This window comes from Opisthocomus hoazin, chromosome 28, assembly GCF_030867145.1.
Source record: "Opisthocomus hoazin isolate bOpiHoa1 chromosome 28, bOpiHoa1.hap1, whole genome shotgun sequence".
NCBI lineage: Eukaryota > Metazoa > Chordata > Aves > Opisthocomiformes > Opisthocomidae > Opisthocomus > Opisthocomus hoazin.
The window spans coordinates 9,438,271-9,455,822 of record NC_134441.1 but is presented as its reverse complement, the minus strand read 5'-3'; the positions used below and the strand labels follow the sequence as shown (position 1 = coordinate 9,455,822).

The following is a 17,552-nucleotide window of genomic DNA, read 5'->3' as shown; positions in this document are numbered from 1 at the left end:
GCGGCCTGCGCGAGCGGCGGGAGCTCCCGGCCCTGTCCCAGCCCACTCCGCCGAAGAGCAGCGTTGTCGCGATCGTCGCGGCCGGCTTCCTTCCTAGAGTCAGCGTCTCGGGGTTAAAGGAGAGCAGAGCTCGTGAGCTATTTAAGTCAAATAGCAGAGCTGCTGTGTCCTTCCCACAGCTTCTTTTAAATCTGCTGAACGTGTCGAAACGTGCCTCAGTTCCCCCTCTCACCACCCAAGCCAGAACGCTATTCCGTGCATTACATCGGGTTTACATACTGCTTCTGCCTGGGCTGGCTGACGATCAGCACCTCGGTGCCACCGCGAATTCGCCCAACAGCGCGGGCAGGAGGGGCACAGCCGGGCCTGCAGCTCGGCCAGCAGCTCCTGACGCTGCCAAGGCCACCAGGCATGGAGGTGTCCTGTTCGGGGGATGTGGGCCTGCTGCGGGATGTCATGATGCACTTCATCACTAAACAGTCCTGCCGAAACTCCATCCCGAGACAGGATCAGCTTAGAGGTAAGCCAGTAGATGGTCCTTGAGAGAGGAGACACTATTATTGCTGGCTTCCCTAATATACATTAAGCACCACAGATAGCACCCACACCACAGTCTCTAGACAGCTACAGTTGTCTTTAAGCTGTGAAAAGCCAGGAAATAACAACTTCTGAACTATTCCCCCACGGCCTTTACTTTGTTAGCATCTTTAATCTAGAAGTCCAGTAGCAAATTGCTGTTATCTTTAAAAAGAATATAAATTAGCACCTGCTCACTCAGCAGTGTCCAGGCATCTTCTTCTCAACAACTGGGAGTCTCTTCTGGAAACAGTCAACTGCAGCTGCTCTTAAGTCAGATTTATGGCAGTAGTGTTACCACCCGCACTGTGACTCTCAGAGGAATACATGTGATAATCTTGACATAGGTTTCCATACAGAGAAGAGCTAAACATCCAGAGTAACCAGTGTTTCATCTTTTCCAATAGGCAAAATAACCATTGCCATGCTTCCCAGCTGAGGACTCTATGCAGCTACCTCCTGAAGATGGTGGTCCCTCACACACTATTTCTTATGTCTGTGCTTACACTAAATTATACCAGGAACCTGATTTCTAGTGAAACAGTTCTAAAAGTTAGGACACATCCACTACTGCCACACCGACAGTTTTCATAAACCAGTCCTAAATTCAGCACTAAAACTGATCATTCAGGTTTGTCTGCCACACTTTGATAACTTAGTATCTCGTGACTGCACCCTGGTGAGTAGATCTTCATTTTTGACAGACATTATCAGCAAACATTTAACTCTTTGGTCATCAACATGCTGACTGTTTCTTCTCCCAGTGGCACTGTTCATGTCAAGCTTTGCTCCACGTACAGGCCAGAGTCTCTCTGCCAGAGATTCTCAATGGATGCCATTCAGAGCATTGAACTCTTGCTTGAAACGGGCGTTGCTAAGTACTAGGACCAAGTGCACAGATTGCAGACCTCTCGTCGTGTTAGAGCTAATACACCTGTGTATTTGCATTCCTAGAAGCATGGTGGGACAGTTCGTCATAAGGGATACATACTACCCTTACTGTCACTGAAGCTTAAGGCGTGCAATGGGGAAAAATTGTTTTGAAGACTGAATCTGCTTTCTGATTGGAAGAGAGAAAGAACAAAAACTGACTGTAAAATCCAGCATGCCCCACTCACTTCAGCCAGCAAGCTCTCCTCCTGCCCTGCACAGACTCACTCCCGAACACTTCCAGACACGAGCCACTCTGTCCTGGACCATCCCCACGTCCTCGGGAAGGGCTGGGGGAAAGCACGCCCTGCTGCCCGCTGGAGTCTCCACCCCCTCGAGTGGGTTTTAAGTAGGACAGGAGCTGTTCAGAGAGATCAGAGCAGACACACAGAAAACGCCAAACCACACTGGTCTGGAAAGGAAATCATCAACCGAATACAGAGGAGAAAAAGCAAAAAGGTAGGTACTACTCTGCACCTGTTTCAAAAAGTGCATTTCCCATTTTCAACATCAATGGCATTTTCATTAAATACTATTAAATGTTATTATTTAATAAATCCCACTGAAGCACCATGGTAGTTCACTAACTGAGCTATTGCTTTTCAGCTTTTGAAGAGATTCATAATGCTGGGTAAAGCTGCTAGCTTTCAGTTGTTTCCAGACAGCTTCAGCTATTCTAGGGAAAGGGCTGACAGCCTGAGGCTCTAACCAGTTAGCTCCTCCTGTACAAAGAACATTAGCAAAAGAACTTAAAACAAAGGAAGAGTTACGGATAAATGTCTTGATGGTAAGGAGAGACCCAGAGAACTAGCTGTGAAAGGATAATTTATTGTCTTCCTGGGAGGAGATCAGATTACGCCTTTCACCTCAGGCTCCCAACCATGATAATGGAGGGACAAAGAGGAGGGAGGCGGCTTTTCTTCAGTTCTCCCTAAACACGCTTCTTTTCAAATGTGGCCAAAACCACAGGAAATACTGAGAATGATTCCAAAAACGAAGCCAGAGTTTGAAATATCTATTTCCTCCAATGCCTTCGAAGACTACAGAATCTTACTTGTTTTGTTTTTTTAAATCCTTTTCCCCCAAAACAGAGGTCTGTCCACTGTTCTATTTTAAAGAGAAGTAGTAGGAGTCTGATATTTATCTGCTCAGTTCAGAAAAGGGATACAAAAGCACTTTCTTCAGCAGGCAGGAAAAAGCAGCAAGGGTCTGCAGTCTTTTGCTTGAACTAAAGCAAGATAGCTCTTCATCAGCAAGAAAGCTATTAGTGCTATAGATTCAGAATCAAAGTATTCTGGAATGGACATACTAGATTATTGGGAGGCATACAGGGGGAGAGCTACTTTTAATTTCTATTAATGCCTTTTTGTTTGACCTTGATAAGATACATCCCTTTTTTTAGGTCTTATTCCACATCGGTAAGATAATACTCACAATCCTACTGCTCAGAAGGGCTGTTATTAATAATAAATTAGTGTGTGGGATTTAAAGTATTCCTGCTGCTGATGCTTCAGCAAAGAGAGATAAATTAAGGTATCGTATATCTTTATGTCCTAATGTACCTGAAAGCATAGAATCAAAACGTCAGAACACCACATCTAGGCCTCTGGCTTATTGCTAGAGTATTTTTGATCAGCGAGGAAGCAAAGGGCGAGAGCAAAAGGCACAAGCTGTTTAGGAGAGCCCTACCCGAAAGCACATTGCTTGCAGGTTTCTGCTTGGACTCTCGTAAACACAGTATTTTTCAAACAGCCATATGGTTTCAGTTTGATAGGGCTTATCATTTGGAACATTCCAATTGACTGGCCTAAGTTGTACCTTTCCCAAAACTGAAAATAAACATCTGGGAACATCTGTTACCAGTTTTCCATGCATAGTGGGAGAGCAGCCACCAATGGATGGGCAAGCATTCCCTCATGGAGAGGGGGGAAGGAGGGGTAAGGTGCTGCAGCATTGTAAGATCAGATAGCTTGAACAGGGGCCGCAGAAATAAGTGGAAGAAAGGATGTGGCATCCGATGGAAGACAGCTTTAGGGAGACTATCTGTCATGTTCTGCAGTATAAGCATGTGCTGTGTAAGACTAGAATCCATTTGTATAGCAGACTATATGGGATAAACTTGATTACAACCATAAAGTTGATTAAACCATGCAGGTGCTTTTTAAATAGGGATCCTCCTTTCATTTCAGTCTTCAAGACCAAAATGTCGTTGTCTTTTTTTTTTTTAATTTAAATTGAGCTCCAATAATGAGCTACAGCTGCAGGGCATAAGGATAATGTAACATGGGGTTACAGCAGCAACCAAACGACTCTGGGTAGCAGAGCAGATCATCCTCTTCAGCTTTGAGAACATTCCTGATTTGGATTCAACGGAAGTCAATGCCTATTTGGAAATCACTCTTACAGCTTTTAAAAAGGCTTGCTATACAATGCAAAATGGTTGCTAAGAGGTGAGAAAGGGCTTGAAAGTGTATTACAAAATCTTTACAAAATCTGAAAGTATATGACAAAATCTACATACTAATACAAATCCCTGAGAGATGCTCTGAATTACAAGATTTCTCATCATCAAGATGTGATCTAAAGACAAGTCTTGGAGTAATTAAAGTTCTCAGAAGCTGTTCCTGTGACTCTTTTCAGTCTGACTTGCAACTTAAGTCTCCTCTTTGTGCGGTCTAAAGAAACCACAGCCTAAACTGTCCTGCCGTACTCCCAGTTCTGCTTCAGAGACTGGAATATTTATGCCTTTTGCTTTTTCTTTGAATAAATCTTTAAAAAAAATCCCATAAACAAACTCTCTCCCTTTTTCAGCCTTGAATCCCAATTTATGACTCATTCATCTGTCATACTCTGATTTCACCAGCTATTATCCAGCTGCCTTCTCTGACTTTATATAAACAGAGTCTGAGCCTCTAATTTCTGGAAGTAGTAGATTTCTCAAATAATTGGGTTAGCTTTCTGCTTGCTCAGGGATCACATAACGTAGATGATAAAAAGCTGATAGTGTGTGAGACAGCACCTGAGTATTATTTCAAAGATTTGGAACTGCAGAGCAATCCTAGAGATGTGGAATGATTTATATCTTCTTGCCTGATACTATACCTCACTCCCAGCTCTTGGTTTGTATAGGAGGCATTATACTTTTAAAAGAAGAGAGAAAATGGACATCCAGTGCTGGACTTGTTCAAAGCCAGGAGGTTCCCATCTACATCACACTCTCGTGATTCATCATCTCTGCCATCTAGACTGACTGCTATAGCAGTCTTTGTTACTACAGAGGATCAAGCCAGATCTATTCACACTGGTGATTACTTATGTCTCGTTTGGTTGTAAAAAAGAGCTACTATTACTGCACGCAGGAATAACTATTAGGAAGAAAATTATGAATTGAAGTCAGGAAACCTGTGATAAAGTTATTTGCCTTATTGTAAGAGTTCAGATTACATAATAACAACAACTCCAGTCCTTAAAAGCTATTACTCAACTGAGAAAATAAATACCTTCCCAGTTTTTAATAGATGTATTGCACCTTGCTATTTAATGCCATGTTTCAAAAAGTCCCACAAACACTTACTCCATCTTACTAATTTAAGTTTTGCCATAAACAACAGCCTCTGCCCCCCGCCCCCAACAGAGAATCTTGTTGGTGTGCCAATAAATCCTCATTTAAACGTCCTGAAGTTCAGCAGTGTTTCAAAATATAAAATAGAACTTGGCTAGCTACCAAACTCATGCTGTTAAGGTCCGGTTTTACTGGAGTTCTTTTACATACATACATTTACCTGATCTTTTACAGTTACTACAATGTCAGCAAGATAAAAGAATGGGCAAAATACATCATCTTGGGGATTTTCCCCTACAGGGATTAACAAAGAAGCCAGAAGCCCACAGCAAAGTGCGTTGCCTTCATAAGCAACAGACTATCTTGCAAAACCCTTCACTGCCTTTATCTGTCATATCCAGTGTATTTTTCTGCTATGAGGATGAGATTAGAAATGACATCTAGTGCAGCAAGGGAAAAAACCTGTGTTGCTTAATTTCAGCAGTAAAATTTTGTATATGCTTGAGACTACGCCATGTTATGAGCACTCCCCTGCTGCTCAGAATTTTCTCTCCGCCCAATGGCTGCCCTAAACTAGGCAGCGCTTACACAAGATACTCTGCTTTGGTGAAAGAAATCATTTTTCCTGCTTTGTCAGGAAGCAAACTGGGGGAGGGGAAACAGGGTACAAGATGGTAGCATAAATCTAAATTCATACTTCTGCCAAGAAACTTGCCTGCTCAAGGCCAGACAGAAATAAATTTTGATACAGTAGGAAGAAATACAGATGGATCACAGTACCCAAATGTCCTTACTATAGCTATCTGTGGCCAGGTCAGAGCAGCAGTTTTACCAGGTAGGAAATTAACCTCTGACGAGTGAAGAGAGAAGCACATTGTCAAAGCAAATGAGATGAATGGACGCAGAAATCCAGATTCATCCTTAACCCCAGCCACACCATACTAGCTAGCGATCTCTCACGGGAGATCATTGGGAGTTCTCTCCCAAGACTACTGCAGTAGGAGACAGACATGTAAATCAGTCTGGAGGAAGCATAAACTCTTCATGTGGGATGGAAGAGGGCATTGTCTGAAGTTCAAAGCTGCTGAAGGGATTAGAGGGAATAAGAAGTAGTTGTGACTGCACAGAAGTGACACACGGAAAGAAATGCTGCAATGAATAAATGAGAACACCAGACTGAAAGCTAGCCTGCCAGCCAATTGCCACACTCTCCATTTTTAGCAAAAGCATATGACAATAGTAGAAACTAGAAGCTCAGATGGGGAGAATCTGTAGACATGTTGAAAATCAAAGACACAGCAGTGCTGTCCCCACTTATCATCAAGCAAAGTCTCCTTGCCGATGCATCCTCTGCACAAGAGAGAAACCCTCACTCTCACCCAAAGAAGCAGTCTATGCAGAAAATGCAAATCCTCTTAAATCACTATTATCACAGACTGACCCTTCAGTAGATTTTTGTGCCCCTGCAAGAGACCTCTTAGGTAGGCCTCAGTGACCTGAATCTCACAACACTTTTCAGTCGGCACTACACTCTAATGAAGATTAGACAAGTCCATCTCTCTAATGCATGTGATACTGTTGGCTTCCAGCAACCCTGGGAAAAGGACTCTGGAACTACCAGTGTTATTCCCCAGGAAACACTCTCTGAGTTTCTTCCAGCCCTAAAAGGATATGCTTTAGCTTGTCAAGTTTCTAAATTTATCAAATAAAAGCATATCTGGGTCCCGCCTGGCAGTTTCCCCTGTCAAGGGACACCAGGACAGCTGGACCACATGGCTGAGAACTGCAGAGTAGAAAGTGTGTTTTAATGTAAAAAAGAATTTTCACCAATTAAAACCTTTAAACTTATGACCCTGAACTCCATTCACACTGTAAAATGCCTTTATTAAACATCTTATTGTTTCTGTTGTCTCTATAGATAACTTGAGATTTGGAGGTGATGTGGAAAGCACTCGGAATGGAAGGCAAACTCCCATGCCTCCTCCTGCTGCTGGGAGCCATCATGACTGCTCAGTGCCAGGTAAGAGGCTAATGCTTGCCATCCTCCTGCATTTTCAGCAGCACTTCCTTACCATCAACTCCAGCTGTCTGCCTCAGACAGAAGGAGAATCTGGTTAAGTCACTAGAAGTCAGAGTAAGGAAAACCTTACAAAGTAGTCTACCTCTAAGCTGGGTTTTCCAGTAATGTGTTATCCTGGCAGGTTTTCATTTCAGTAAGCAAGTCTTCTCCAAATCTTCTTGGTGTATCTGTTCACTGTCACCTTGCACTGTTTGTAAGCGTTCCATTGTGACCACCCTTTAATTTTCTGTTGTCATCACCTTCATCATTACTCTCACTTACAACTGCACATCGATGGTTCCCATGTCCACTCACTTTAAGTCTCACATTGCATAGCTTGAGTAAACCCTACACAATTCTAAAATCTTTAGTCTCTTTCTCAGAAAAATGCTATCCCAGCCTTTCTTTTTCTCTTTATTTTATTCTTTCTCTTGTGGCCTAATCAAAGCAGCTTTCTAAATTGATTTCTTCCTTAAAACTTTATCCAAAATATTTTATTTAATTGTCTGCAAGACACATATCTCTCAAAGGTAATCAAACTACAAAGGCTTATTGGGAAATTACATGTCAACAAGCAAAAATTACTGCTTGTTCACATTTAGTTCTTTGGAAATTATTTCCCTGAACCTCCTTCAAATTGCAGAAAGCTGACAAGCTTTAGTTAGCACTTGCAGTGCCCCAAAAGCACATGACTTCATGCACAATGTGAGTACAGCTCATCCTAAGTTCACATCACTCAGATAACAAGGAATCACTTGGTAATCTGTGACAAGTGAATGATTTACAATTCTCAGTACCCATGCTGAGGTGCTAAAGGCACTTTTCACTGTACTGTCTGACAAGGAGGGCAGACAGTTGCTCAGAGCTCCCCTAATTTACAAGGCCTCAAGCAGAGGACTGGCTCTTTGGAGGCACTTGTTCTCTCAGTTTGCTTAAGAGAGCAGTTACTCACAGAATTAACCTTCTTTGCTTGCAGGGCTTACACCTGCGTTTCAAACGGGGAGCCAGATCTAGAGGTAAGCCAGGCAAACTACAACTGTGTTACCTGGAGCTTTATAGACACAGGAGGAGAAAGCAGGTGATGCTGCAGGAATGGAGCCTGAAACCTGTTTGTCATGGTTATCTGGATGAGAGATTCAGAAGGCAAAATACCAGACCATTAATACCATCCACAACTCAAAGAACAAAGTCTTCCCCTCCCTCTGCTCTTCTTCAAAGAAAAAGAGGCCGGTCAGTAGTGGAACAGTATATCCAGCAACACACAAACGAGAGACATGGGACAATTGTGGTCTGAGAAGGAGAAATGGCAGCCCATTAGACAGACGGTCCCATCACAGATACTTTTCTCCTGGAAAGAGAGGGGAGTTCTTTTGCTCAGCCAGGTCTTTTCCCTGAATCTCTAAAAGAGGATTTATTTTCTCCAATTACAGCCATTTGCACAGAGAGTTCATCTGGAGAAATTTACCAGCACAGGGGGACCTGGCTGAGGCTCTCAGGGAGCAGAATAGAATACTGTAGCTGCAACAATGGTCGGAGTCGCTGCCACGCTGTGCCTGTCAGAGGTGAGTACAAAGAAGAAAAAAGAGAAAGGAAATGGTGGAGGATGAGAAATTGTCCATCTAATCCTAAAAACCAACTCCACTGTCAGGGAAGACATTATCACACAGAAAATTTGTCTTGAAATAGAATAGGATAGAGATAAAAATACTAATACATACTGATTCAGGCAGGACTAAGCAGGAGTGGACAACGGGCTGAGGAAGGCTTCTAACAGTGTACGTGGAGAGAATGGAGCAAAGGAAGAATGTAAGCACTACACAAAAAGAGCGTAAGCGCATGACAATAACAGGCAGGCAGGGAAAAATAGAACATGGCCACCCTCTTCTGTGAAATCTAACTATTTCCTGGCTTTTGCTTATTCTACAGCCTGCACTAGAAAGAAATGCTACAACGGGGGCCAGTGTTCACAGGCATATTATTCCCCACAGCTCTTCATCTGCCAGTGCCACCAAGGTTTCTCTGGGAAGCAGTGTGAAGTAGGCGAGTATACCATGTCAATTACTGTGAACAATGCTACTGGTTTTAGATAATGCAGTGCAGAAGGATGAGGTTCCCAGAAGCTGCTGCTCTATACCAGTCTCTCTCGTAAGTTGCCTCTTTTTATTCTAAAGCTAATACTCCAAAGAACTTTTTAAGGACACCTGGGCTGTTCTCAGGGTCTCTTAATAAAACTAAATTTTGAAGCTGAAGACCTTCATGTATACTTACAATCTGCCTGGCAAGGCATTTTCACTGACTTACTAGACGAGAAATCTGGAAGCCAAGTTTGAACAGAACAGACACTGGGGAAGCAGAGTTTGGGATGCTGTCCTTATAGTAACGTTTTGTTCCCTTTTGTTCAGATACTGAAGTTAAGTGCTATAAAGATGCTGGAGTAACATACAGGGGTACATGGAGCATGACAGAGAGCGGAACAGAATGTTTAAATTGGAATAGCAATGACTTGATGGACCGAACATACAGCGGCCAAAGAGCGGATGCTGCTGAGCTGGGACTGGGCAATCACAACTATTGCAGGTGAGGGGCTGATGGCACACGGGTCAGAGCCACAGGAATCAACCCATTCTAAGAGCCTGGAGCAAAGGAACAGCTGTTTGCAACAGTCTAATACCAAGTAGAGAACACTCTGCACAGGTGCAAATACGGTACAGCCCATGAGCAGCAATTGCAACTTCTGTAGACATATCTGAACTCCAGAGCTAACCAGACCAGATGCTTATGACAGACTACAAAATGCATGTATCTCTCACCCCATAGTCTTTCACATGTCCCTTCTCAGTGCCTAAAACTCCCTTTGTAAGCCAGCTTCCTGCAGCTCCAGATCCTGCTCAAAACTCTAAAAATGTAGCGCTTCCTGGATATGAACTAAACAGCAAAAACAAGCTGTCCACTCATGCTAGCTACTGGCTGCCTCACCCTCATCTCCATGTACTCCACAATTTTATAATTAAAATAGGAATCCAAATGACTTCTGATGCTTCAGTCCACATCTTAACTGCAGAACAGGATTAAATTACCAAACTAGATGGCAGACAATAGCTTTATAATGATGCTTAATATCGTAACTCTTTCAGAAACCCAGATGAGGATTCCAGACCTTGGTGCTATATCTATAAAGGGGGAAAGTACATCTGGGAACACTGCAGTGTGCCCTCCTGTTCAAAAGGTACATGCAGAGGGACAGGGAATGGACTTTAGAGCTTCCATGATTCACTGCATATATAAGGGTTCTCTGTGGACTTATGCTATTTCTGTAGCCTGAAAAGTTGAGAGACTCACATTAAATCATGTTTAGACTTTTAATATTTATGACACCGAGAGACTAAGTACAGCTAATACATAGATGCCTTGGCAGAAAGGCACAGTCAGGAACAGCTGACGGGTTCATATCCATCAGTTAACGTGCAGCTTTCTTATTGAAGTTGGGAACATCAACTGCAAATCTGGAAGAGGCACAGATTACCGAGGCATCCACAGTGTCACCAGTTCTGGAGCTACCTGTTTGAGGTGGAATTCTCAAATCCTTGTCAACAAGTTATATACTGCTTGGAGAAGAGATGCTTACCAGCTGGGCCTTGGTAGTCACAATTTCTGCCGGTATGTAGTTAGTTATAGAATTAAAAAAATCCCACCAAACTTCCTTGTACTAGTCTTCAGGCAGGCCTCTAGTCTTTTACGTGGGTTATAAAAGCACAGGAAATATATTACTGCTGGGAATAAAGCTCACTGACAATAGTAATTTTATTCCTCCTGACCTATCTATGCTTCTGTAACATCAGACTCCATAAATACAAATTACATATGCCCCCAGGGCCCTCTGTATCTCTAGAAAAATCAAGAAGAGTACACTCAGGTCACAGTCTGCTACCTTTAGCTCTCCCCAAACTCCCTGCAGATCTGATAATACAAATAACTCTTCTCTTTCCTGTGCTGCAGGAATCCTGACAATGACAGCAAGCCATGGTGCCATGTACTGAAAGGAAATCAGCTCACATGGGAGTACTGCAATGTGACTACTTGCTGTAAGGATCCTAGCACTCCTGATTCTTCTCTTTCTTTGAGGCATTGGTGTTCTGCATGTCATTTGTATTAAACTCAAGCCTCTTATGGTAAAATAAGAACTGGAAAAGAGAGGAAAAAAAAAAGCTTTTTGGAGTAGAAAAAAAATTCTGTGGCTCCACTCTCACAGAAGTGCCTTTTTCTCTGCCAGAAGGGAAGACTGCAGAAGTGGAGGACAGAAAAGGCAGGGTCTCCTTACTGTATTTTTCAAATCAGAATACAAGTTTCCTAGGAAACAGGAATGAGTCAGATACTAAACATTCATGCCAGGCTGCCTCTACATGCAGTGACGACTAACAGTCTCGTAACCGAAACTCAAAGCAAGAGTGCCTGAACAAAAAGCCTGTTTCTGGGTTTGTCATCCACAGCCACCTGTGGCTTACGGCAGCGCAGAGTACGCCAGTACAGGATTAAAGGTGGCTCCTATGCAGACATCACAGCTCACCCATGGCAAGCTGCCATCTTTGTGAAGTATCGCCGAGCACCTGGAGAGCACTTCCTCTGTGGAGGAATTCTGATCAGTTCCTGCTGGGTTTTGTCAGCTGCTCACTGTTTTGAGGAAGGGTGAGTTGAGGATTCAATACTGTCTGGGGAGGGGGGGGGGGGGGGGGGGAAATCTCAAAAATGGAAGGATCCACTATAGCCTCACTGGAAGGATGAAAGACTTGAAAAAAATCTCTTTATCCCAGTAAATTATTCTACGCTAAAGATTATAGAGTTAATTGATTGCACTGAGCATTACAGACAGGCATTTACTGGGCAAACTAGCAGCATGGGATTAAGGTACCACAGCAGAATATCAAATAGCTGAAGAACAAAGTTGCCAGTACAGATGCAGAGCTGTCTGAAACTTGAGAGCAGCAAGGAGCTGGCAGAGGGGCTTTGCCATGATGACAGTAAGCAATTAGCACAAAACCGAAGGCAAACAGGAGGTCAAACTGCCTGTGTAATGAAGTAGTAATAGTGCTAAAATAAGAAAAGCAGAAGCTTCAACAGCACATCTTCAAGGGAAGGGTCAACTCCAGTTAACACGTGAAAAAACTAAGACTGTTTTGTTCTTCAGCTTTAGTACAAATCAGCTGAAGATTGTGCTGGGTAGGACTTCCCGAGCAACTCCTGAGGAAAACGAACAAAAGTTTCAAGTGAAGAACTATGTTGTGCATCAGAGATTTGACTCAGAAAATTTCAACAATGATATTGGTAAGAACTTTTCTGACCTCATGACTGGAAAGGTCACAGTTGGCTCAAGTCTGTGGTTAATGAAGTGGGAATTTTTTTTCCCCCTCTTCAGCTCTGTTGCAGTTGAACTCAGACTGTGCTACTGAAACAGACACCGTCCGTGCTGCCTGCCTCCCAACACCAGAACTGCAGCTGCCTGACTGGACTGAATGTGAGATCTCTGGTTATGGCAGAAATGAAGAATGTAAGTAGAAGATCCATGTCTACATGTAAACAGAAGATACTATGTCCAAAGTTTGGGTCCCCTGCCCTCAGAGAATTCAAGCCTTTAGCATCACAATGTGCGACCCCCTGAATTATTATACAGGCTTATATCAGCACTACAAAACATATGCATAAGTGGGAGATACACAAAAACAAGTTGTGCTGTAACCTATTTCATTCATCTGAGTTCTGTCAGCTGCATGGGCTAGCAGAGTCTTCCTTAATAATGCCCCAACAGTAGAAACACAAATGGCACAATAGATAAGCTAGGAAAGACAGAAAATTTGCAATCAAGGCTGCCACATTTCTGCTGTAGTGGGTACATTTAGATATTGTTTTTCTGACAGAAATCCACTTCTGTCAAGATTTAATATATTATACAGCTGCATTATCCTAAAAGATACATTGGCTGTTCAGTGATTAGCCAAAAAAAAAAAACCCAACACGCTAAAGAAATAACAATCCTAGGTATATATTGAGAGGCTGGCTAAATGGTTTTTAAAGTGAGCTACAACAAACGTCAATAAAACCAGTCTGAAAGTACACACTGGCTGACCTATATTTAAAACAAACAAAATAACCAAGCTCTTATTTTACTGGCACTTTCTACTAATTTCTTTTTATTCTCTAACTTGTAAACTCTTTGAGACAGAGATTCTGAAGCATCCATCATAACAAGAGTTAATAATGATTTAAACCCATAGGGTTTTTGGAACAGACTTGAAGATTTAACATGTAAGTGTGGCACAAAGTATTTTTTAAGGTGCTTTAAAGCCAGTCCTCCACGTTGCTTACAGGGAGTACTGGATAAACTCTTTGAGAGGGAAAGGATGCTGCAACTGTAATTCAAAACTAGACTGAAAAACAACAATCCTGCCAACTTTCAGCTTTGTGCAATTGCAGCTATGCAGGAGAATAAAACCAACACCCAAAACAAAAAAACAAAAAAATCCCTAACATAAGCATAACAGAAGTGTACATTCCTATACAGTTACTCAGTATTGTGTTCGACAAGGCATCTGATTTTTGTTATCACAAGTCTAATAGTAAGAAGTCAGGAAACTGTTTCATACATTTAGTGATATTTTGATTGATGTGTTTAAAGATGACTTGTCCATCCAGGAAACCCAGCAGTCTTTAATTTGGAGCCTACAAAAACCTCTTTAGCATTTAAGCTTGCTAAAGAAGTCATATTCTCTCTCAATGAGATTTAGGCTGTTCTCGCTAGCGAAATAGAACTCCCAAGAGTTAAAAAAGACCCTTTAGCAAAGAAATATTAGTTTAGCCACCCCTTCAGCCCCAGCTACTTCTGTTTACTCTCCCCTAAACTACAGAAACTGAACTGCTTTTTATATATATATATACACATATATACAGACATATATATGTATTTATATTGTCATTTTTCTTCCAGTTTCTCCATTCTATTCAGAGCACCTGAAGGAAGGCCATGTCCGACTGTTTCCAGCCAGTCGGTGCACAGCACAGCATCTAGACAATCGGACAGTTACAGACAATATGTTATGTGCAGGAGACACAAGGCACCTTGATGATGCCTGCAAGGTAAGTCCAATTCTGTTACCTCTTTTCTTTTTAGGTCTGTCCTTGATAGTCTGAGCTAAACAACCAAAAAGCTTCAGAAAATAGTTTAAAGAAGTTCTGCATTTGGCTACATGGAAGTTCTAGTAGACTTTTTTTTTGAACAGAACAGAACTGCTGGCTCCTCTTTGTTTTTTCTTTCCCTGCCCCTAATAGCCGGGAAAGCAGGCCACACTTAACCAAGCAAACCAGAACAATACAGACTGAAAATCCCAAATATAGGAAATACCACAAAACTGAGCAGGAAACTCCACCTCGACAGCATTTCCTAATATTTTCTCTTACGTGAGCATGCAAAACACTCATCAGGAGGTTCTGTAAGAGGAAAGGGGTGCCACTCTACTGACAAGTGGAGAAAAGAGGAACAAAGGCCAAAACATGGTGGAGAACGAGCAGCTGTAACACGAAGAAAAGGACAGCACGCATTCAATCCACATCCTTTCCATTTACAACAGCTGTTTAATAATTTTGCTTTACTGTTACACACAGCAGTATAAAACACCCTGAATCTTTATAGCTTGAATAACAGCATTCCATTCTTGTTTGTATCAACTTCTCATCTACATTTCATAAATGAGCACCAAGTTAACCGCTTTAGTGTTAGTCAGATTTCATTGGGTCTCTCCCCATGAAAGGAGCATTGAGGGAGTCTGGAACACAAAATTGGCTTATGTGAAAGTGCCATTATGAAGAGCTCTTGATTTTTGAGCACACTGCATAGGGTATTTCCATAGAAACTAGTGCACCACTAAGCCCGGGGCGGGGAGGGGGGAACACAACACAAAAATATACAAAAAAGGAGATTGTCACTAACCTGCTACTTCTCTGTAGGGTGACTCTGGAGGGCCTCTGGTCTGTATGAAGGATGATCGTATGTATCTAATTGGAATCATCAGCTGGGGAATAGGCTGTGGCCGTAAAGACATACCTGGTGTTTATACAAATGTGAATCGTTATCTTGACTGGATTCAGGACAACATGAAACCCTGAGAAAGAAAAATGAACTATGCACAATCCTGTGGCCATGCTTTCACAGCTTCCTTCCAAGTGCTTTAAGGATGCTAACGGGGCTTTCTATTTGTCCACATGCTTATGACTTTCAGTACAAGAGGAAGACAAACTGCAGTGTGTGGAAAGGGCGCATTCTCAAATTACTCTCCTTTCCTTACTACAGGTTATTGGAAGCTAACACTCCTTCTGCCCCACATTCCCAATGTCTCTCCTTGCATCAAATCACACGAGTACAATTAAAAATAAATTTTGGCCCAAGAGAACAAACCAAGAGAGTACATCATGCATCCCATGAGCAGCGCTGTTATTTTGGGAATTGGTGTGAACTGAAGTCAAAGGGGACAGATTTAACCTCCTGAAAACTTCATCTCTGTCCTTCTTCTTTGACTGTAAATTTGGAAAACATTCCAGTCAGGCTTAAGCTCTGTCCTTATACCATTTTACTTTGGTTATTTAAGCTGGTTTCAGCTTGACTCCAATAGAAAGAGCAAAGCTGTAGGCATGGGCAGCTTATTTCAATAACAATATACTACTTGCTTTGTCAGTTTGGAACCGATTCATTAACAGAGTCTGAGCTTAAACTCTCTCAGCAAATCCAGGATGGCATTGCTTGCTAGGACAGTCTGTTCTTCGACTTGCTTTTCCTCCTGGTAGGAACTAAATAGTTAAATAAATATGGAATACGTAAAAAATCTTAACACCAGCCTTATCTGCCACAGTATCAACACATTACTTTTTTACTATTACATTTCTATGCATTACCATCTGATATAAAACCAAAAGCTCTGTTCAGCACAGCAGGGCAGAACAAAGGACAAGTGTAATGGTAGCAGTTTTAGGTGCCTGCTAGATTACATCTACAAGTAAAGATCAAGTCAAATGTCACAAGGCTGCATTTGTCCTTTAACAGAAGACAGGACAGGTATAGTCAAATCACCGTGAACTAAAATCTCAGTAATCAAGCATGACTTACTTGCAATGCAGTTGCCATGTGACGCTAAGTGGTATCTATGTATGTCATAAGAGTTAAGCCTCTTTGAGATTATCTTTCGTCCAGCTGTTTTACGAAGTAAGAGAAAGCACGTGACTACCGTTTTACAAAAGGAAAAATATCGTATCGAGGCTGCAAAAAGAGTTTAGTGTTAGCATCAATTAGGCATTGTAGCTAGGAAACTAGTCTGTTGTATTTGGGAAATTCAAAACATTGTAACTCAAAGCATTTACTTCCACAGTTTTAAGGAGCTCTCCGATTATATACTAGGACAGCCTGTAGTCAAATAGAAAAGCTTATATAAGTAGTTACAGAAGAGAGCTTTGGTAAGGACACCCATTACGTCCTCAGATGGGTTTTGTAAATGGCAACTTTACAAGTGGTCCATGTCTTTCTAGCTACCAGCTTAGAAAGAGATCTTCTCTAATGTCCTCAGAGAAATACTTGTGTAAGTCCAGTTAACTTCAGCAACAAGTCCCATATGCCAGCCAGTGGAAGGGGAAAAAAAACCCAAGATGTTTATTAAAAAAAGAGTCATATTTCAGGTCTTTTGGTGTGATTTTTTTGTTGTTGTTAATTGTATTTTATTAGGTATTAACCTTGAGAAAAAGATTAATTAATTTCCATTCCTCTCCCCTAAACCCATTTCTAAGTGCTGCTGTGCCTCGCTATCCTGGCATTCACAAGCCTGCCAAATATTTGCAGCCTGTAAAACACCCTAAACTGTTACAATGAGTAACACAGGAAAGTGTCCTCAGGAATGTAACTGTTGTTCCACAATTCAAACAGTCTATTAAATACATTATTTGAGCTTGATGTGATCTAACAGCCACCAATAAAAGGTAACTGAATCACACCTGGTACTGTTACTTTTTAGAAAAATACATCCTATTAAAAAAAAAAAAAAAAAATTAAATCAAAGTTGCAGAGAACAGTTTTACATCACAGCTGTTACCAGCTCCTTGAAAATACCCTTACATGAAATATCCAAGGTGACAAGAGAGCTACATAAGCCTTAGCTGCCACCTCTGCACTGGTTGCTTCCTTCCATCCTGGTCTGTCTTCTCTGATGTCTTCCCCGTGGCCAACTCAAAGCGGGACCCAGAATCAACTCCAAATTTTTCCAAATGCTTCTTTATCCCTCATTTTATAACAGATCCTCAATCTGGGAGATTTACCAAATCCCAGTCCAATAACTAGAACTTAACTCCAGCCTTACTTTAACTTCTTGCGTTTCATTTCTCAAAAGTTGCTGCCACCTA

General features: G+C 41.9%; 1 protein-coding gene across 6 annotated transcripts; it reads left to right on the top strand.

Moving 5' to 3' along the window:
• Position 1: 1 nt before the first annotated feature.
• On the top strand, positions 2 to 17,208 carry PLAT (plasminogen activator, tissue type). Of its 6 annotated transcripts, XM_075444818.1 has the most exons (15): positions 2 to 520; positions 1,531 to 1,965; positions 6,987 to 7,088; positions 8,104 to 8,143; positions 8,558 to 8,689; positions 9,054 to 9,167; positions 9,530 to 9,704; positions 10,262 to 10,353; positions 10,610 to 10,784; positions 11,124 to 11,209; positions 11,615 to 11,810; positions 12,310 to 12,446; positions 12,538 to 12,669; positions 14,104 to 14,252; positions 15,120 to 17,205. In XM_075444818.1, exons 3-15 carry the CDS (start codon positions 7,008 to 7,010, stop codon positions 15,276 to 15,278), a joined length of 1,668 nt encoding a protein of 555 aa, XP_075300933.1. In that variant the 5' UTR covers positions 2 to 520; positions 1,531 to 1,965; positions 6,987 to 7,007; the 3' UTR covers positions 15,279 to 17,205. The 6 variants fall into 6 exon arrangements, with proteins under 6 accessions (XP_075300933.1, XP_075300935.1, XP_009936999.1 ...); XM_075444820.1 differs by lacking the exon at positions 2 to 520 and having other exon boundaries at positions 721 to 1,965; positions 15,463 to 17,208; XM_009938697.2 differs by lacking the exon at positions 2 to 520 and having other exon boundaries at positions 724 to 1,965.
• Positions 17,209 to 17,552: the final 344 nt, after the last annotated feature.